This window comes from Falco punctatus (genome assembly GCF_963210335.1).
Source record: "Falco punctatus genome assembly, chromosome: 3".
NCBI lineage: Eukaryota > Metazoa > Chordata > Aves > Falconiformes > Falconidae > Falco > Falco punctatus.
In genome coordinates this window covers 115,459,167-115,480,121 of record NC_137582.1, presented here as the reverse complement: position 1 = coordinate 115,480,121, position 20,955 = coordinate 115,459,167, and the positions used below count along the sequence as shown (strand labels likewise).

The 20,955-nt window shown below is 53.8% G+C and overlaps 2 protein-coding genes and 1 long non-coding RNA gene across 19 annotated transcripts; 2 read left to right on the top strand and 1 right to left on the bottom strand.

Annotated features, from left to right (window-relative positions):
- The first annotated feature begins 44 nt into the window (after positions 1-44).
- On the top strand, positions 45-2,080 carry SH3BGRL3 (SH3 domain binding glutamate rich protein like 3). Its single transcript, XM_080381059.1, is given in 4 exon segments — positions 45-136; positions 138-240; positions 563-730; positions 1,127-2,080. Coding segments are annotated over 4 exon segments (414 nt in total). The 5' UTR covers positions 45-59; the 3' UTR covers positions 1,193-2,080.
- On the bottom strand, positions 1,703-13,594 carry UBXN11 (UBX domain protein 11). 2 transcript variants are annotated; one of them, XM_080380989.1, is made up of 12 exons: positions 13,495-13,594; positions 13,113-13,213; positions 12,420-12,474; positions 11,307-11,383; positions 10,720-10,834; positions 9,122-9,336; positions 8,689-8,766; positions 7,151-7,271; positions 5,919-6,019; positions 5,610-5,677; positions 4,682-4,819; positions 1,703-3,859 (listed from the first exon to the last, which is right to left on the bottom strand). In XM_080380989.1, exons 1-12 carry the CDS (start codon positions 13,499-13,501, stop codon positions 3,694-3,696), a joined length of 1,242 nt encoding a protein of 413 aa, XP_080237115.1. In that variant the 5' UTR covers positions 13,502-13,594; the 3' UTR covers positions 1,703-3,693. The 2 variants fall into 2 exon arrangements, with proteins under 2 accessions (XP_080237115.1, XP_080237114.1); XM_080380988.1 differs by lacking the exons at positions 12,420-12,474; positions 13,113-13,213; positions 13,495-13,594 and having other exon boundaries at positions 11,322-12,143.
- Positions 6,044-19,482, top strand: LOC308061294. Of its 16 annotated transcripts, XR_013927151.1 has the most exons (6): positions 10,282-10,296; positions 13,161-13,341; positions 13,514-13,610; positions 14,571-14,690; positions 17,261-17,509; positions 19,068-19,482. It is a non-coding gene; the product is annotated as an uncharacterized lncRNA (long non-coding RNA). The 16 variants fall into 16 exon arrangements; XR_013927143.1 differs by adding an exon at positions 6,044-7,087 and having other exon boundaries at positions 10,181-10,296; positions 13,161-14,690; XR_013927144.1 differs by lacking the exon at positions 13,161-13,341 and adding an exon at positions 6,050-7,087 and having other exon boundaries at positions 10,181-10,296; positions 13,514-14,690.
- Positions 19,483-20,955: the final 1,473 nt, after the last annotated feature.

The window sequence follows — 20,955 nt, the reverse complement described above, 5'->3', positions numbered from 1 at the left end:
AGCGGGGCCGGGGGCGGCGGGGCGCGGAGCGGGGCCGCCCCCGTCCCCGCCGATGCCGCATGCCCGGTCCCGCCGGCCCCATTGGTCCCCGCGGTCACATGCCGGGCGGCGGCGGGGCCGCCCGCTCCCTCCCTCCTTCCCTCCGCGCCTCCCTCCGCCGCGCCGAGCGCAGGGAGCGGTCGCGATCGCAGCATGAGCACCCTCAAGGTCTACAGCACCTCGGTGACCGGCTCCCGGGAGGTGAGCGGGGCGGCAGGGCGGGCTGCGCCGGGGCCCCTCTTCCCGGGGGCGGGCGTCTCATCCCCGCGGAGCTGCGAAGCCCCCCCGCCCCATCCCGGGTGTTCCCTCCTCTGCTCGCCCTGCACCGGCCCCTTCCTCCCCCGAGTCCATCCCCCGGTGCTAGGTGTTACCCCCGCGCCGCGCAGAGCCGAGCCCCGTGGCCCCTGCGGAGCAGTCGCTCCGGGAGCGCTGTGCTGACTGTGGCTGGCACGCTGGGGTGCGTGCCCGCCCTTCGGGCTCCTCTCCAGCTCCCCGTAACCTGCCTTTCCCGCCCGGGTTCCAGATCAAATCCCAACAGAGCGAAGTAACCAGAATCCTCGATGGGAAAAACATCAAGTACGAGCTGGTGGATATCTCCCAGGACAACGCTCTCCGGGAGGAGATGAGGGTGAAGGCAGGCAACCCCAAAGCCATCCCACCCCAGATTGTCAACGGAGACCACTACTGCGGGGTAAGGCTCGTACTCTGCGCTGGGGATAAGGACCATGGAGGCTGGGTGGCGGGCAGGAACCCCAGCCCCTTGGTTTTCCTGTGTGATGTTAAGATGCCTTTTAAAAGGCATTTCATGAGGTGCACAGACAAGGCACTGCCAGGGTTAATGGCCACTTGGGGCATGGTGGCTTGTGAAAAATGGGGCTCAGGCAGGGGGGTCTCTGGATGACTTTGGGCAGTGGGGCTGTGCTGTCCAGGGCTGTCCCCTCTTTGTCCTGTCATCCTCAGCATGACTGACGGGCACCCGTGCTGCAAACCGGTCTGTGCTGCGCTCAGGGGACCCTGGGCTGCCTGACCGATGGGAGCGTGTAACTCCCTCTTGTCTTGTGAGCGACCGTGTGGCTTTTCCCTGCAGGATTACGAGCTCTTTGTGGAAGCGGTGGAGCAAAACACCCTGCAAGAGTTCCTGAAGCTAGCCTGAGCCCTGGGGTCCCCTCCCGTCTTGGACTCTACCTGCATTCCTGAGCACCCTCATCTCCGACCACCTTCACTTCCAGGTTGTCAGCACTGTCCTGGCACCACGACCTGTATCCCAGCACAGGGAAACCCATGACCAAAACTACTCATTGCAGCTGCCTACGATCCCCTCCTGCCTAACCCTTGATATCATCTCAGAGGGATCCAAAGAAAGTCTGACGCTCGCTGCGCATGGCTTTTGAACAAAGCCGGGCCTGGCTCCCCGCAGCTTCCAGTGCCTCTGTAAACAGCAAAGCCTCTGGGGCTGTGCGAAGTGCGGCCGGCCGTCAGCCCTCTCCTCTGCAGGGAGAGCTTCGGCTTCAGGAGGGAAGGGCTTAGGGTTGCATGTTACTTCCCACTTCTCCCAGTTGCTGTTAAAATTGTTAAATCCTGCTGCCTCACTTCCTCGCTCACTTTTTTTTTTTTGGTTTGTTTGTTCTTCATCTCAACTGCAGAGATATGGCAACTAAGTTGATTTTTTTTTTTTGTTTGTCTTAATTTAATGCAAAAATACTGCACAGAGCTGGGGTCTGACCACCCACTGCAGAGAAGCCCGGGGCTGGGGACGAAGGCCGGTGTCACTTAGCAGGCTGCCTGGGGGGATGGATGGGCCTAGAAGTGGGACCCATGCTGCTCCGGCTGCCCTCTGCTGTGATGTGGTGCAGGGCTGACCTTGTGAGCGTTAATGGCTCAGGGCTGCTCCAGAACAGCTGATGCTCCAGCTGTCTTACCTTTCCTCTTTGAGCTGGCTTTTTTGCAACCCGGACCAAGTGCATTTTGTTTTCCTGCCAAAAAGCAAGTTTATAACCAATGTTGTCTTCCGAGATGCTATTAAATGTTACTGTACCTTTCACATCGGTACTGGTGGGTTTCTTTAAAATCTGGTTTTATTTTGACTACAGGTTAAACATCACCCTGCGTAATGATTCTGAGTCATTTCCAGCTCAGAGAAGCCGAGTCAGTTGTACTCACTGCTGCAGCCTGACACAAAGATCTTAACACCTTAGATTGCTGCCGCTAATCAAAGGCTCACAGGACTTGTCTGAATATCCGACAGTGCGGTAGTGACAGGTACCTCTCTCAAGCATTCCTCTCTGCGTGGTAAGAAAGGCAGCCTGGGGGAGGGACAGCTTCAGCCAGACATGTGAGCGATAAAAAAACCCTGGCACAGAGATTACCTGGCTGGTTATAGAGCAGGGTATAGAGAGGCAGTGGAAAAGGCTGCCCCATGGGAGGGTCCTGAGTACGCTCCTGTATCTGCCGTAGGTGGAAAAAGGAGGAAACTAACTTAGAGCTGTGGGGACTGAGTCACTGCCCACAGGGAGCCCAGGGAAGCAGCTGGTTTGCACGGGTGGTGCTTCCTGTATTTGAGTTCTGCAGGGTCCAGCTCTGGTCGGAGGGTTCTGGGAAAAGCTCTGGGCATCCTGCCCCCTTCCACAGCAACTGTGCCTTTGAAATCTAATGGAAGTGGAAACTGCAACTTAAATGGTTTTATTGGGAGCCTTTAATGAGGGTCTCTGCTAAAAGGGAACCTGCCAGAAGGTGCTGCCTCTCGCAAGTGGGAGTGCCGTCGGCTGGGAGTCAAGTGGGAGCTTGTCCCAGCTGAAACAGGAAGAGTGTGTTGGGGAAAGGGGCCTGCGGAGTGCAGCCCCAGCCCACAGGAGAGCGGGGAAGATGCTTTATTCAGGGTTCAGCAGAGACGCAGTGAAGGGTTTGTGCTCTTCTCCAATGACACGGTGTCCTGTTGCAGCATCCAGCTCCTGGCTGCAGCAGGCTGCCAGGGAGGGAGGCAGGCAGGCTGGCAGCCGGGGCTGGGAGCCGGGGCCCTGCCGGAGCTGGGGGCTGGGAGCTGGGGGCTGTCCAAGGGAAGGAGTCATTCACGTACAGGAAACCCAGCAGCAGGATCTCCTGGCTGAGTCTGGCTCGGTTCCAGCATTGCAGTGGCTCAGGGCCTTTTGGTTTAGTTTTGCTGGGGACCATATAACTGAGCCTGTTTCTCTCGTGGTACAAATGCATTGAAATCTCTGGGGAGCAGCTGTGTGTGGAAAGCAAATTGACCCTGGCTGTTTGTCCATCCTATAGAGAATCCCTGAGCCCAGCTAAACAACTGCCTGGTCCCAGCGTAAAGCTGGCGGCCTTCCCTGGGTGGGGATGAGCCTGTGTAACCTTCAGCAGAGGTGAGAAACCAGGTCTTGGGCTTGAGCTGACACAAGTGCCCCAGTGTTAGGAGCCCATTTGTCTCGGGTAAAGGCAGCCACCCATGAGGCAGCAGGACTGGGCCTGGCACCCTGTGCTGAAAGGAGAGGCCACGCCGCTGCCTCTGAACTCTTTCGTCCGTCCTGGGTAACGGCGCAGTGAAACTAAATCTGGAAAGACAACCCTCTCCTCTCTTCCCAGCTGGGGAGGTTTTAACACAACTAACAGTGCAAGGCAGCTTCTTCCTCTTGCAGCGCTTGGGGCGAGCTGTTAAGCTGTTTGCAGCCCTGTCCCCTCGTGTTGGGAGGGGTCTCTTCTCCGCAGCAGCAAGAAGGCACTGGGGATCAGTCCACATTCCTGCAGGCTCCTGGAGTTGTCCATGTACACCCTCTGGGGAAAGGTGCTGATGATCTCATACGAGTTGGAGTCTCCACCCCTAGGAAAGAACAGCACAATCTTTCCTACACACAGGATCCCCCAAGGTTTCGCTGAGATGCTCTAGTTGATCCAGCTGTGGTTATGTAAGAGCAAAGGGAGAGACTGTTTCACAAGCACAAGCTGAGCAGAAAAAAGGGCTTCCCGCCCAAACTGCAGCCAGCCAGGCACGGAGCAGCCGTTCCAGGCCGCACAGCTGCAGTGGGGAAGGAGGCTCTTGCATCCCAACAGCAGTGAGCTCATCGTGGGCTTCCCAGGAGTGGGAAGAGGGGAGAGCAAAGGGCTCCCCACAGCCATCTGGAACTGTCCCCAAAGGGATGTGTGAGCCCTTGGGCAGCGTTAAATGCGTTGGGATATAGAGCTGGCTGAGCTAAGGGTGGTTGTTTATCCAACAGCGGATCCAGCAGCTAGGCTGAAGGCTGCAGCTCAGCTTCCAGGCTGCACTGACGCCTTGGGAATGGTGGCAATAGTTGGGTGAGTGCTGCTGAGCATCTGGAAGGCGGTGACAGCAGTGGTGGGCCTGGGTCAGATGGTAGTTTTGAGAGGAAAAAGAGGCTTCTCTCTGCTGCTGTCGGCTTTTTGGAAGGTGGATGCTGAATGCTCTGAGCTAAGCATAACCCCGGCAGCGCTGCCTAGAGAGCACCTCTGCTGGTGGAGCCACAGCAGCAGAAGTCGCGCAGCAGCAGCTGGGGCTGTAACCCTCAGCCCTGCTCAGCTCCAGCAGATTGAAGCGCAGCTCCAGGGCCTTCAGCGGCAGGAGAGAAACTTTCCCTGGGGCTCTACAGAGCTGGGTGGAGAGCGGGGAGGGAAGTCCTAGGCCTACCTGGCATGGGCGAGGCGTTGGCGCAGGTCCCCTATGGTGTCCGTGAACAACATCTTTACAATATATGTCTGCTCCCCGCTCTCAGACTTGATGCGGAGAGTGCAGATATCAGGGGCAGAAGCTTCAGCTGTCTTTGCCCTGGGGGTTATAAAACCTTGTCAGCTGAGGAGTGAGTGCTCTGCCAGTGGCAGAGCCCTTGAGCTCCACGGAACATCAGAGCCTTTGGGCTGCCTGGGTGATCCGAACAGGGGAGAGTTTGTTTCAGGTCTGGGAATGACCATCTCATCCTTGAGATGAATGAGGCTCCATCTGACTGTGGCCGAGCAGACCAGCCCATGGACCAAAATGCTGCTTTGCTTTCCCTGCTTAAAGGTGCCTTGAAAAGAGAGTTGCTGACCTTTTTTAGCTTTTTCATTTTAGAACGGGGCTGTCTGGTAAGTACTTCGGCCTACTTCTTTGATTAAAAATAATCTGCTTGGGTTTTTTTTTTCATTAGCTATTTGGGTCTTGTCTTGCCAGAAGACTATGAGTGGAAAAGTGCTGTTAGTGTGACCTCCCACTTGGGCATCTGTTTCCTGGAGGGATTCTTCCGTTTAACGTGACCGCAAACATCATCTTAGGTAGTTTCAGACTCTTAGGCTTTGGCTTGCTTTGGGCTTTGGGAAAAGTATTTCACAGCAGTAAGGAAGTAACATTTTGAGCAACAAAAGCTTTTGTTAGAGATGTAAAAGATGGCAGGGTTCCTGTAAACAATTCAGTGGTCTTCCCAAAAGACCACACTTGGCCTTTTTTTCTAACTATTCCGAAGGTATAAAAGGGGCAAGTCCCTTTATTTCCTCAAGTGAAACCCCCTGAAATAAACCCGCAGTGATCGACGGGAGGAAGATGAGAGCCTGATAGGGCAGGGGTCAGGGGGCTGTGCCTGTACCTCTCCAGTGCAGACAGCCTGGGTGTCTCCAGAAGAATCTCTTTGCTGCTCCGCACCCCATCAGAGCCCTAAAACCAAACCAGGTGAACGTCACCGCTGCATGCTCTGCGCAGAGAGCCACCGGTGCTGGGAAAGCCCAGGAGCAGGTGCCAAAGTGCCACGTGTGCACTGGTGGAGCCTCTCTTGGAGGAGGAGGTTGCGCAGAGCTGAGAGAGGGCTGAGGGGAGGGGGTGCTGGTGCTGTGCAGGGTGCTGAGCCCAGGGAATTGCTGCTGGCCTCCTGTGGGTGTTTGGGGGGGTCCACTCATACCTGCTGTGCTGCTTTGGCTGAGCCTTGGACACTGATTGCTTCTCTGTTTTTCAATGGCTTGGAAAGCTTGTTGATTAACTGCTCCAAGGAGACTTTGGGACCTGCCAGAGCAGAGGGGAGAACATTTTGATAATTTTCCCCCAGAATAGGCTGGTTTGGTGAAATGAGAGAGTGCAACAGCCGACAGGGAGAGCTCTAGCCTCCCATAGCTAGGTTGAGACTGGCTTCCCGTCTCTGTTGAAGCTTGTCCTACTTTCTGGCCCACTAAATGTTTGATTGTCAACATCAACCAGTGAGCAACCCTGCAGCCTGTTCAGCACACACCTGGGATGCACAGCAGGTGGAAACCTGGTTAGTCCTGCTGTGAATGGGAAAACCTGAAACTATGACAATTTTTACAGACTTAGAAAATTTTTTGTCTTGTGAGGGTGCATTTGTAGGTGTCCCTTTTTCTGTGGTGGCACCGGCAATTATGTTTTACTACTTGGATAAAGGAAACATTTATCACAGCTTCTGTTTGTGAGTGGCCTTGAGATGAACGAGCAAGTAGTACAGTTTCATATAAACAGGAAGACATTGCTGATGGGCCATGCATGTGTTCGGGTTATTTAGTTATGCATGCACAAAACCACAAGTTTCTCTCTATACGACTGACTGCATCTGACTTTCCAACCCTGACAGGTATTGCTCACACAGATTGCTAGCGTCTAGAAGCAAAATGAGGATTCTGCCCTGACCTTATGTCCCATTTCTCTTGTGAAAATCTGAAGAGGAGTCGTTCCGTTTGGTAGAGTTAAGCTCAGGCTGGCTTGACAATATCCGCCTTTACGGAATAAGCATGTAGGAGAACCAAAGGTTGTTTGCAGGCTACCCCCTTGAGATCTGCAGGGTTCCCTCAGCATCCTTTGATGCTGCTAGAGGTGAAGCTAGAATGAGCTTGGCCTTTCAGAAAGGCACAGGACAGACATGTTCTTGGAAACCCACTGATCTCCTGGGCTTTTACTACTTGTCATGTCTCATTCTTCAAGAGGATTTAATGATGAGAGGACATTGTGTGTGCTGCCTGGCTCCCAGCTCCTGAGGCTCCGCTGGGGCTACAGGCACAGGGCTCTGACCCAGAAGTGTTGCCTTCCTCGCTGAGACTCTACACATTCCTACCAGCTGCCCTGGTAAGGTTTTGATTCTCCTTTTTGGGAGTTAGCTGCGTTTTTGAGGCAGGTTTAAGAATTTACCTGGGATATCAGTGGTTTCCTGCATCTCACTTGATTTTGAATGGCCAACCGCTTGGCCGTGGCCAGGAAAACTCCCTGGAAGGTGTCTCTCCCGAAATACCACGTCCCTTCTGTCAGTGACCTGTTGAATTAAGGCCAACTGCCATAAGCAACTCTTGACTGTTGCACAAGCTAATTCTCACTGCATCAGAGACAATAAACGACAGCAATGACAACTAAGAGTTGTAAACCCCAAACAAAACCAAGACAGTTTCCAAGGAAGCTGCTCTAGCTGTGCAAACTCAAATTTTCAGCTCCTATAGGCTCTCTAACAAAGCAAATCCCAGGGATTTGGGTGGGATGGCCCACCCAGACCACAAGGTATTTGTTCATCCATCTCAAACAGGCACTGGGCAACAGCTCCTTTCCATGAGTTGTCAGAAATATGCTTGGACCCGATCTTTCCTCTGTGTCTGCTTCCACAGCTGAAAATGCTGAGTGGAAAGTGATGTGGTAGCAGCATGCTGGGGGTGGGGAGGGATTTGGCAGTACGAGGCTGCAGTGGGGACTGTCGGGTGGCTGTAACAAACCGAGGGAGGCAGAGTGCTACCCTGAGGCCACCAGCAGTGAGGAAAGCTGTATAAGTAGGGGCAGTCCTTCTGTCTGCGTTCCGCTCGTGTTCCTCTTACAGTGGCTGACCATATCGCAGGTGGATGCACTCTGTGTCTGTATTTACCCCAGATTATTGTCTTGTGGCTTCCAGATGTGGCCAGCTATGCACAGATTATAGCCAGCCACAGTCCCCCAAGAGCCTTGCACAATCCTTCTCCCTCCAGTTGACTTTCCAACCACCCTGTACACCTACCAGCTGATGCTGGCTGTCCTGACCTCATGCTTGCCCACGCAGTTGTGCCCTGCTTTCTTCATGGCAGTGGGTAGGTGCACCCCTCTGGTTGTGCCTCCTAGTGTTTCAGGTGCACTTGAAGACCTAATTAGAGTCCTCTGAGGCACTCTACCTGGTTTTGGCCTGAAAACGTGGCCTTGGCTTTTTGCCATTTCTAAGAAATCAAAAAACGGGGCCCAAAAAAAAACTCAGATGGCCAAATCCATTTAAATTGTGGCAAAATAAACTCTCCTAACATCCTCCTTGAGAGATACTTTTTCAATCTGGGTTTAAAAGCTCTTCTGAGGCAGCTATTTGAGAACTTTGTTTCTCCTTTTTGTTACATAGCTCTTCAGATGCTGCACATCCTACTTCTCTGCAAAGTCTGCTATGCTCTTAGAAGCCTTGTACCAAGCCAAGATTCACTGTGGCAGAGAAACCATTCCCTCCTAATATGAGAAGCCAGTGAGCGTTTCTGCAACAGCTCTAGCAGGTGTGCTTCTGCCGAGACACACATGCACAGAATGAAGCTGCATGTATGCTGTGTTCCAAAACCTCAAACTTAATTTGCCATGGGGAGTAGCCAGCAGATTAGTGAAAGAAACCTGAATTTTCTTGGGAAGTGAGAGAGCAATTTCTTCCAAAAAGCTGATGAATAGGGTTTTGCACTGCTTACCTGCAAAGGGATGCCATCTGGGTAGCGCATCTGCAACTCTGAAGGGAAATAGCCATCCATAATATCTTGCAGGCATTGCTGAAATAAACAGAAAGTCTGAGGTATAACCACAAGCTCTCATTTTATCTCACGACTGATACATTCCTTCTGGGCTGCTCCTATTTGCGGTGTTATTGCTGTGCAGAAAAGTCTGCATAAAAGACCCAGAACCTCCATCTCTAAAAATTACTACACAGACATACTAGTCTTTAAAGGCACCACGGGAATGCAGGTGAGAAGCTGGAGGTCTGGGTAGCCGCTTCTAAAGCGGTATTAAAGTACCGTCCTTGGGTACTGAGATGAGCTCACAGGGCCTATTCACCCCCTTTCCTGAGGCTCAGTGAATGACAGCAGGATGGCTCTGAGTCCGATTCCTCTACAGCCCTTTCCGTACCTGTGCGGATGGGTCCTCGTAGGGCCGAAAGGGTCCATTGACCATGATCCCATTTTGATACAGCGTAAGGGGAAGGGGTTCTGGCTGTCTCAGCCGAGCACCCCCAGGCGTGTGCTCGATTTGAGAAATGCCTTCTCCAGCCAGCACATTCAAATCCTTCACGTTTTCCAAGATTAAATCGAAATCAATCTGGTGTTTGGAAACAACTGCTTCACCTGTGGTGGAGGGATCAGAGTTACAGGGGAAGGGGATGCCAGCTAAGCAGCGTTCCCCTCTGTGTGAATTTGAGTCCTAACAATTTTGGGCTGTCAGTGCTGCCTCTCCATGCTTCACCTTTCACCCTACGCGTGGTGTGACACCGCTGCTGTGGCACAGCGTTGCCAGGTTTGCATGGGTGTGTGCAAAACCACAGGGAAACAGTCCTCTTGCCACAAGCTAATGTCGCTCCAGAGGCAGCCACAGACGCAGCCGGCTCTTTAGAGACCACAGCTTGCTTGTCTTTGGTTGTAATTCCAGAAGTGTTGTGTTGTCCCTTAATCTGGTGCTGTAAAACGCACGGAGTGAGGAACTTAACTAGTTGGATTAACTAGATTGGATAAATGGATCAGGGCAGACTCGCTGAAGAAATGCCAGTGTAAACACCGGCAGCTGCCTGCTGCTTGCCACCAGCAGATTGCTCGCTCTTACTGGGACGCTGCTGAGGATGTTTACTTGGGTGCTTGAGGAGGGTGTCAGGGTGAAGCAGTAAGGGTTGCGAGGAGACAGAAAAATGAAATCAGAAGAGGAAATGAAAAAAGAGATGTAGGCAGAAGTAAACCCTTTGGTATTTTCTGTTCTGCTTTTTTATGATTTGATAAAGGAGGGCGGGGAAAATAGCCCTTAAAAAGCATGAGGTGAAAACAATTAAAATTATTTGTACAGCTTCCCCTGTCTTCTCCCCTCCTGTATCTAAAGGAGGGAAGGATTAGCTAGCTAATATTTGCATGGTCGTTAGGAAGCAGCATTGGCTCTACAGCCCAAGTATTATTACTTTTTTTTCCTCTGTTACCACTTCCTCAGAAGCGATTGCCAAGTATGCTTGGACCCCATACAGCACAATCAGGTCTCAATTAAACCACTCACGTGGTGGCTGGGAGGAAAGGCAAACAATACTCTGATGGAGTCAGACAACACGGGTAAGTTACTACAGCTGCTATATACACAAAGCATCTGATTCGGTTTCCCACCCATTTTACATCAGTTATTAGAGCAACCAAGCTTCAAACGTTTAGGGTATGCGAACTCTTCAGGAAGCAGCTGCTGCGAGGGTATCCTTCCAAATGGCTGAGCCATCAGGTTCTCTCCTCTTCCCCTAGATGGAGCTTACAAAATATGGTATATAAAATACCAACGTCCTGCCTGGCTTAGCTCCTGTTAAATTGCTCAGTGTCTCTGACCCTGAGGTGGACTGATGTGAAGACCTCAGCGTAGGATCACAAATTCTGAAGACCTGAATTCTGGGTCTCTGATGCTTACCTGCTCTGGGGAGCATCATATTTTCTCTAAGCATGCAGTGGGAACTAGGACAGCTGCTTCAGCAAGGAGTGCTGGTGCTTTACCTGGCTTCCAGAGGCTCCTTGCTGGCAGCTCTTCTTCATCCTTGAGCGATTCTAAATATTCCAGTTGTTCATGCCTCTCTCCAACCCAGATCAGACCATAGTCATTTAGAAACCGCTGTAAGAGGAAAGTATGAGTCAGCATTGTAGACCAGAGCTTCAAAAATTAAAGCCTGAGTGTGGTCGGCTGTGACCATGGGAAGCAGAAAGGGAGGTGAAAGACAAGGTTTGTCTTGGGGCTCTTTGGCTCTGGCAAACAAACTCACTAGCAGGGTAGTAGTAGCAGCTCTAGTAGTAGTAGGCCAAAGGGAGAATTAAAATATCTATAGTGACACAGTAATCTCCCAAGATTGTAGTTGTAGAAATCAAAATTAAGAGGCTTGCAGGAGGCACAAATGTTTGTGTATTTTAAAAAACCCTCCTGCTGCCCTGTAGCTTGCCTTCAACTCATTTTCCTTTTCAGCGGGGTGAGGTGGTGAAGAATTGTGACGATCAAAGTGGCAGCTTGTAAAAGACCAAGCAGCCTGAGACCGCAGTGATCTCAAACTGAAGGTGCAGGTGGCTTAGGGCAAGTGAAGTAGGTGTCTCACCTCCATCTCCCAGACCTGGGTCTGCAGCTCAAGGCACCTCGTTTCCAGTTCCTCTGCTGTGGATGAGTCAGGGGCATCTGAAAGGGAAGACTTGTTTTTCCTATGTAAGAGGAGCTGATACCACACAGCACAGATGCCCCAGCTGTGCCTGCCTGTACCGCTGGTGAACTCAAGCCCATAGAACGCAGGAGCTGAACGTGAGCTCTGCATGCTGGTCCCTGACAATGCAACGTGCAGTGGTTTGATGAAGGTGCTGACAGACTAAAAGATAGTTGTGAACAATACTGGTGAAGTTTTATGCCGCAGGAAGCTGATGTGAGGGGTGCTGTTCGCAATTATACAATGAGAACTGTTTTGCTTATGCAGTCTGAAGGGACCTATTAAAAAAATGAGCAGGTGTCCACTAAAGCTGGATCCAGAAACTTAGGCTGAATGGCTAGAACAATGGACGATGAGGCACAAAACACATGTTTGTGGTCTGACAAGCATATTCTTGTTCTCTGCTCAGGAAATTGAGAATTTACCATAGCTTTGTGCTACAAGGTAGTTCAGCCGTTGTAGGAAATGTGTCTGGGCTCAGCTGGAGAGCTGCTGGATTCCAAGGAACTGAATGGGGGCAGGGAAAGACCTTCACTTGCTCCAAGCTGGGGTCAATTTATTTAGGCTGCCTTACAGGATGAGTGAGCCTGGACCTGTAGTACTGTTTGAGACTCCAAGCAGATTTTTGGTTTTACTTAGCTGTGAGCAGCTCTGGTCTTTCAGCCTGTCTGAACTCTGCACTATTTAACATTCTTTTTTCTTCTCACCATCCTTAGGTATCTGCGTGGCTGGTCTGTGCTCACGGAAACCTAGTAACCCATAGAAAATAGGTCAGGAAATAGTGTTTTGCACTGTACCAGTAAAGCTGAGTAGCAGGTGCAAGTATAAAGCGTGGATCTGCTTTGGCAAACAGTGCCACGTCTGTGTAACTGATACCACTCGCCAAAGAGTCTCTTGGGCTTTTAGGGCAAGGATGGCTCAGAGAGGAGGTCTCCAAGCCTGCTCTGTTGCAGTACCAGGAGTTCGTAGCTCTCCCACAGGTAGGAGCGAGGTGCCGAGTACAACAATTTTTACCTTCTCTTTGCTGAAGAGTCTTCATCTTCTCTTCAAGTTCAGCAATCCTCCCGTCCTTCAGGACCAGAACAAATAATGACTTTGATTAGTTCCTTGGCCTTTGGAACCCTGAGGCGCAGCTTGCACAATGAGTCCTGGCTAGGTGACTCAGCGGTGCACGTACTCTCACCCCACCCAGAGACAGGCAAAATAAGGTTCAGAAAGGCTGTATCACCTCACAAGTACCTTAATTAGACTCAAACGATGGGTGGGATATAAACACACTGCGCCAAGGATAGGTGAGGGACACACTGACCTATCTCCCCCTTCTCTGTCTGCACAAGAGCTGTAGGCAACCTCACAGACTCCTGCCTCTGTGCTTCCTGCTCAGGCACAGCTCGTGCTCTGACCTGCAGCAAGTGGCTGATCTAAAAAAGAAACCAGCACCTCTGCAACCACCTCTTAAAAAAAAGGGGGGGGGGGAGGGGAAAAAAAGGGGTCATTACTTTGCGAGAGTCATTAAGAAGTCTCCCACCCCAAGGACTGATACAATTGCACTGTTGCTTTGCAAAGGCCTGTGTGTGTAACTAACAGAGCAGACTACAGATTAACTTGTTTTAGCCCAAACTGGGTCTGAGCAGGGGTAATGCTACTGCGGCTTCAACTGTCAAAGCAAGGCACAGAACAGGTTCAGTAAGGGGCAGGATTTTTTACCTTCAGTTGCATTTCTTGTGCTTGTTTCTCTATTTTTTGTTCCAACAGAGTGATTTTTTGCATCATGGAGGACATGAGTTCCGTGTCAGTGCCAGCTGTGTCTGGAAGCACAAATACGTGTTACCTCTCTAAAACGGCAATTGGTATTGGAGGCTTGCCCATACCGTAGGGGCCCCCCCACAGGAATTCCTGTTCTGCCACAGAGGTGTGACAGGGGTACCTTTTGCAGGTACTGGGTAGAAATTCCTGACTGGTAGGGAGATGGCTGTGTATGCGAGAGGGGGACCACAGGAGTTAGCCCTGACCTGGGGTACTGAGTCCACCAGGCTATCACTGAGAAACTGTGATGGCCCAGAATCCCCTAACCATTGATGGACTTTACCCTGCATATTCTTTTTCAGTGGTGAGCACCTTGAGCAGGAGGGGAGACTGCCTTGCACTGGATTCTTTGTCCTAGGAGACAGGCTGTCATCTTCTGAGAAGAGGCATAAAGAGCATGTAAGAAAGAAAACAGTTCAGCATTCCAAAATCAGGTCAAGAAATACTGGAGTTATGCAGAGGGAAAGAGAGGGCCCAGTCCAGGGCAGGAGAAAGCAGGATGGCCCAGTCCATTCAATCCCATAAGCACTGTCAGACTAATGAACGTACATGAGCACTCGTTATGAGCCAGGGCCCAAGGGAAGGCACAATCATAGCAGCTGGGAAGAGCGAACACAAAACAGGGCTTGCAGAAAGAGACCATGATGCCAGTACAGAGCATCCTGCGCTGCACGGTGAGGCAGAAAGTGGAAATATTGAGCTATTTTGGCAAAAAGCACAACGCTCTGGGATTAACAGAAGCAGCGAACTTCACTGGGAATGGAAAGGGAGTTTTTGCTCTAAGATCTAGTAGGAAGAATTTGACCTAAAATTGAACCGTAAAAATAGATGAGGCTCTAATGTGCTCTAGGGCTTGCTGAGACTATGGAAACCTTTTGTTACTTATCTGATTTTGGGCACATGTAGGAGAGGAAGAGCTACAACCATTGCAAAATATGTAGGAGGGTGAGAAAAGCCTCACTGGTGGAGGCAATGAACTTGGACAGCTCTGCCCTTTTAGTAAAAATAAGAGGGGATAATATGTAACAATAAAGCATAGCCTCATTAACTGTGGGAGGATTTGCTTGATGTGCAATTTAAAAAAAAAATGTAATTGAAAAGGCTATCAAAAAAAGCCCAAACTGTTCATTTTTTTTTCATTAGCTCATCTTCCCGGTCCACACGTCCTTGATTTCTGGGCAGAGTGGCTATTCATACACCCACAACTACTACTTGTAGTAGCAGTTAAAACCCGTGAGCAGTTAAAATCTGTGGGAGCTGCCTGAGAGCAGGTGAGACCCAGGTGAGTGAGGTGCAGGGGTGCCCGCTGCGTCAGGGCAGGAGCGGGTGAGAGCACCAACACTTGTGATGCCGTTGCAGCTGCAGAAAGCGACTCTTCTCTGCTGGAAACTGAAGAAACACAAACGCGACATGAACCCGTGTGAAGTGTGACTGACCAGTATCCCCAGTACCTCTGAGATACCAGCCAGGAGGCAGCAGGTAAGGAATTTGGGGAGTTTTATTCCAGCTGGTGTTGTTTCTAAGCCTGTCCCATCACGTGCAGCCCTGCGGGTCCCCAGGTGGCCAGTAGCGATCAGCTTTTTTAAAGGATCATTGGCAAAAAGGGGCTCAGAATAACGGGGGTACCCGGGTACCACCCGGGGGTGCCCGTCTATGTGGGCCCTGGGGGGCCCGACGTGGGTGGCAGCGCTGGGGGCACCGCGGGGCGTGGTGGGGCGGAGCACCGTGTGCTGGAGGGGACCGTCACGGTGTGTGTGGGGTCCCAGCCCGCGAGGGGTCCCGCCGCTGGCGCACCACTCACCCCACCGCCGCCATTACCCCACCGCCGCCATCTTGTTTACCAGCGGTTGCCGCGGCGACGCAGGGCCGCTGCGATTGGCGTAGCCCTGGTCACGTGGAGGGCGGGGCAGCGGGAGGACTACACATCCCAGCATGCAGCGCGCCGCCCTCCACCGCGGGACGGCGGCCATGGCGGGAGCGCGACGGGTGCAGCGCGGGTGGGCGCCGGGTCCAGGGCACTGCGACGGCCCCGCCACGGCCACCCTGGCAGCTGCCACCCCCGGTGCTGCCCCAGTGGCTCCGGGCACCAGCGCGGCCCCGCTTGGCCCCTCGGGGGCCACCCGAGGCCAGCCGGGCCTGCGCGGTGGGTGATGCGGCCCCCCGCAGCCGCCTCTGGAGGAGGAGGAAGCCCGAGGCAGCCCCTCAGGTGTGTCGCTGGAGCAAGGAGGCCCGGGCTGCCGCAGGCTCTGCTCTGCGCCACCGCCAGCCAGGCAGAATGCACCCTGCCTGCGGAGCGCTGCTGCTGTGGGGCAGAGCCTCTGGAAGTTTTACTGAATCTTTCTGTATGTTGCGTTTGTTTGTGGAACAGTTAGCTATAAGAACATCTTGATTTTAAAGAGTTAACCTCCATGTTAGCTATGCTGCTTGTTATCTGAGACTGTGTTGCTTAAAGTCCCTATTCTATAGACCATAATAACCCTAATCCTTACTCTCTAGACCATAACCAGAGCACCCAGGTTCTATTGTGTATAGGATGACTTATTGGACAAATTGGCAAGGGTGTCCTGAAGTGAACTACCTTCATTATAATACTAAAAACCAGACCCGCAGGTCAAGAAGACCCTTGCCCAGGTGAAGACCCTTCCCCTGCGCAAGTGTAGTAACAGACAGAAGAGGATGGCACAGCAGATATTATAATTATATGCAAATAACTAATCAGTTGTTGTAACTGGTAGTGTACGACCTTGTAATTGTTGTGTATAAATGTAACCGTGAAATCTGCACAGCTGTGCTTGATTTGCGGTGATGCCACCGAGCACCCAGCACTGCAATAGAGTGGCTGCTGCTTAACACTACAGTGGCGTTAAGAGCTTTGATTCCTGATTTCAGTGGCAGCTTCAGCCTCTGGTCGCTGCAGATGCTTTGCCAGGTGCTGGGGCGGGACCTGATGCTGGAGCACCACACGCAGCTGTGCTTTCTTCCCTCAGCCACCCTCTGCACACCCTCAGCTTCAGCTCATAGACGGTCTGTGGCACAGCCTGACCTGAGGCATCACTCAGTGTACAGCTGCTCCGGATTTCCTCACCTCTTTCTTTTGTCTGTTTTCTCACCCACGCACTGCTGCACACTTGTTTTGCCTCACTGATGCTCAGAACTCCACCTAGCACTTGCTGCTATCTGGGGAGCCCTCCCTGCCTGTGTCCTGTCCTGCTCGCCACTGCTGTGCTGCTCCACTCTCCGGAGAACTCGGCCTCAGCAGGCTGATTTTTAGCACCTTTTATGGGATGTTGGCTGTCCCCAAGAGGTTTTAGTTTCAACACATCATGAAGTGCAAAAAATAAATTTGGTGAAGCTTTGCCGCAGAGGAGCCTGTGCTGTGATGTGCTTGGCTAATGCAAAACCAGACAACAGACAGGTGTACGTGCTTGGTACGTTTCAGTAGCTTTACTGATTTCAAACCATCTTAAAATAACCAGATCCTTTTTGTGTGCTGCTGCTGCAGCTGAGGGGATGAGGGAGCTGAGAGATCTGTAAGGAAGTGGATACTGGCAGGCTAGAAAAAGGTGTTTCCCTGATCCATTACCCGGATCAGACTACCCCAGGCATGTAACTGAAATTCAGAGGGACAGCTTGGATCCAGCTTCTGCTGAGTTGCAGGGAAGGAGGTTTGTTACATGGTGCAATGCAGAGCCCTTGTTGAAATGCTGGCTGTGATTTGCAAACCCTCCCAGTGAACCAGGAGGGATTTTAACCCATAACCCCTATTAGTCCTTCATGAGTGTGGGGCACAGGACAGGAAGCCCCTGGGGAGAAGCAGAGCTTTTGAGATGTGGGAGAAGGCAGGGTGAGGGGTTTGCTGCCTTTGCTGGAGACTGTGGCCAGGGCAGCCCGCTCAGAGCTGGCTGTGTGGCCATGTTGGGGAACAGGGAGCAGGAGCTGTTCTTGTGCAGGGTGATGCAGATGGATGGCTCTGGAGAAGTGAGGCTGAAAGGGCTGTATGGTGGCGTTCACATCTGGAGATCCCCCATGCCGTGTCTTCTTCCTCACAGCACTGGCAACGGATGCGATGTCCCCGAATTGCCCTGGGTTCAAGTGACCCTTTGAGGTGGCGGGGCTGGTGCAGGGAAGGAAGGTGTGATTGGTGAGACAGGGCTGCTGCTCTGCTTAAAGCTTCCGACTGCAGTTGCTGCAAGCAGATGAGGAAGTGTTAACGGCACACCGTGAGTTGAGCCCCAACCATGCAGCCCCTCCAGCGCGCCCACCTGCTCCTCCTGCTCACCCTGCTCATCCTCTGCATGGTAAGAGAAACCCTGTGGCACAGGGCCCTGCCAAGGCCAGGGGGTCCAGCCACCTCTGTCCTGTGGGTGTGATGGCAGTCAAGGGGCTGTGGGGTTCAGCCAGTGGGAGAATTTGTTCCTTCAGCTGGAAACCTGAACCTTTTATATTCTGTTTCACTTTAACCCTGACTGCCTTACCAGGAGCTTTGCACTGTGGTCTATAAGGTCTAAATACTGCCATATATTGCCTTTTTTAAAGTGTTTTTTAACTTAAGAACATCACTCCTACCTGTAACATTTGCTCTTAGCTCTCCACCCCATCTTGCAGCCTCTCCTTTGCCTGCTGGCACCTGTGCCTCGTGTGGGGATGCTGAGCATGGCTGCGGATACGCTGGAGATGCTGGCCACAGCTGTGGGGATGCTGGGTGGGCACACAGCTGAGAAGTTTGTTTCCTTTCACCTCTCCCTGCTGGAGGTTATTTTCCTTCCTGCTGGGAAGCTCCATGGGGGCTTGATTCAAGTGGCGCGCTGGTGGATGTCAGCTTTCTCCTGGGTGGGGACCGTTGTGTGGGAGGAATGAACGTGCCAGCGCTTTCGAAGAGAGCGATGCTATTTGGAACAGCTGTCGGGATGTGGGGGGTTTTCTACAGCATGTTGGTAATGAGGCCAGATTTGTCTGTGCTTATTTTGCTCAAAGGCTCCACGCAGCTGTGACCTGCTGCTGGCTCCAGAGGATGCATTTATGTTTCAGGAGTCTCACTCCGTGGCTGGACAAACTAGCCAAAAACCCTCACAGCATCCTGGTGAGGGGACAGAGCTGGACGTTGGGGCCCCATTCCTGGCCCTGTCCTGGCTCTGGAGGGATCCGAGGAGCCGTGTGAACCAGTGTGGGGGCTGGCTCATGGAGGGAAATGTCTCCCTTTTCCAGCAGCCCAGGGCAGCGCTTTTTGCTGCACTTCACTGTTCACAGGCACAATGCACAGCTGTTTACACCAGGATTTCCAGGAAAGGACCAAAAATCCAGAGGTCCCACAGAGCCAAGGCGCAAGGGATTCACACAAACATCTTAATTTTGAAGGTGCCAGTCTTCAGAGACGGAAGGAAACTGCCCTGTTAATGTTTCCCACACCGACTGCAATGTTCCTGCTTGCGACAGCGCGCGGTGCTGGGTTGCTGGGTGTCCCTCCTCTTCCTCCTCACTCCTGCACCCCATATCCTCCACTGTAGGGCCAATGGGCCACCATGTCCCCAGCCACTTCCTCACAGCCACCTGGAGGGCAGAGACAGTCCCCCAGCTTCTGCTTCCTCCCTCAGATTTCTAAAAGCCCCTACCTAGAACCAGGGCAGTGCTGTGTGAGAGAGCTGGCTTTGCTCCCTGTGTTGGGAAAACCCAACAGTCAATGGGGATTTCTGTGTGTGGTGTGAAGGGGAACCTGCTGGGGGAGGGGAGGCTGGGTGTGTCGGCTGGGGAAGGGGCAGAGTGGGCCCCAGCGTGCCCCCGGCTCCTTTCTGCCCCCCCAGGGCAGCCAGGCGAGGGGTCTCAACCCTGCGATGCCAGACTTTTGGGTTTTTTTTCCAGCCCTTTGGCCAGATGGACAACCTGGACACCAAGGACCCCAAGCCCGTGACCACCCTCCCCAGCAATCAAAGCATCTCCCAGAGCAGCCTGAGCCCCCCGTGGGGCAGCCCATCCCTCTTCTCCCTCGCCCTGGGGCTGGCTGCAGCTTTCTTCCTGGGGCTGCGCTGACCGGAGCGGGCCGCCGTGCATCCCACCCTCCCTGACCCCCTCAAGAAGACACCCCCAGGATGGCACCCCCTGCACCTGCACATCCTTGGACCCTCGCAGCGTGGAGCTGCCATCCCTGCCTCCCTCCCCTCAGTGCTCCAGCCTCAAAACAAAACCCCGAAGCTGCCCCAGCTGGAAGTGAAGCCCTGGGGCCGGCTCGGGAGCGGGGCTGCTGCGAGGCTCTGAGAAATAAAGCACTGGTGTAGAGGCCCCTGGCTGCTCCGCTGCGGGGCTGGGGGGGACCCCGAGGGGCTGTGGGGTCAAGCCCCGGGCCGTGAACCCTCCGTGCGGCAGGGGCTGGGTGGAACCGCAGCCCAGCGAGAGGTTGAGGGGTGAGATCGGGGGGGGGGGGGGGGGGGGGGGGCACGGCCGTGTTCATAGGCCCGCGGCAGGGCTGGGAGGGGCTGGGGGTAGGCCCGGGGCCCGGGGGCTGGGGCAGGCCTGGGGAGGGGCCGGGGTTGGCCAGGCACTGGGGCGGGCCGGGGACTGGGGGCCGGGGGCTGAGGTAGGGGTAGGGCGGGGGCCGGGGTAGGCCGAGGGCCGGAGCGGGTACAGCGCCCCCCGCAGGCCGGGCGGGCTCCCACCGCACCGCCCTCAGCACCGCGGTGAGTCCTGGCCAATCGCACAGCAGGGGCTTGTGCTCCCCACCAATCCGGCGCTGCCAAGCTCCCCGTTATTAGCCAATCCCGGCCTGGCGGGGGCTATATAAGGGTGGCTGAGGCAGGTGGGACTTCCGTCGCCCAGCCGGGAGAGCGCAGCTGTAGGGAGTCGGGTTTGAGTTCTGCGTTCCGCGCACGGGGCCTCTCTGAGCGGTTTTTCCCCTTCAGCAGCGTCTCTGTCCGCAGAGCTGGGCTCCGCCTGTGTGTTTCGAGGTCCCTCCGCGGCTTCCAGGCGCCACAGGCCCAGCTCAGGCTGTACAGGGCCTGCGTGCCTCCTGGGCCCTTGTCCTCCGTGCTCTGGTGGCCCCCTCTGCCTTCCCACCAGCATTTCCTCATGGCACGGCGGTGGGGTTGTGGTGCCAGCCTGGCACTCGGTGTCCGTGTGTCTGGCTGCTCTGCAGGCCCAGCATTGCCCTCTGCAAGCTGCCCTGCGGGTCCCTGCTTCCAGCGGGCAGTGCTTTGGGCTGGGGCTGGCAGGAGCATGGCCCACTGGGCATCCTTGTGCCACACGCACTGCTCCTGTCGTGCGGTTATGTGTCCTCCTGCCCAGACAGGTCTTGGGTAACTGGGGACATGCTTCAGTATAAAGATGGACGTTGGATAGTGGCTGTTGGTGGAAGCCAGGGCAGTGGTGGGCCGGCTGGAGATACCTGGTGTAAGGACCTCGGTGCACCTGAGTCTGCTGAGGGAGCCTCCCGCAGAGGCACCGCGCTGTTTGTCGCCACCAGAACAACCCCGTTTCGCTGCGGGGTTGGTAAGTGATGGCTGCCCCAACGCAGTGAGTCCCCAGACTGGGCTCAACCTGCTCAGCGAACCAGGCCCTTGCCGGCAGCTGTCTCCTCTCCCCAGCAGCGAGGACAGAAGCGCTTGATGTCTCCGTGTATGGATTTCTCACCCCGTGTCCCTTCTGGCTCTGAGTCACATCCCCAGGGAGCTCCTGCCCTTACCCAGGTGGAGAAGACCTCTGGCCCTGGGACCTTGAAGACCTGCGCCACGATGCAGCTCTGCAGCACGGACGCAGC

Excerpts from the sequence above, each read along its gene's own strand:
- UBXN11 (XM_080380989.1), bottom strand. Across the intron at positions 6,020-7,150 it reads GGAAACCACTGATATCCCAG|GTCCCAAAGTCTCCTTGGAG; the intron begins GTAAATTCTTAA and ends CTGCTCTGGCAG. Across the intron at positions 4,820-5,609 it reads AGGCTGTCTGCACTGGAGAG|GGCAAAGACAGCTGAAGCTT; the intron begins GTACAGGCACAG and ends TATAACCCCCAG.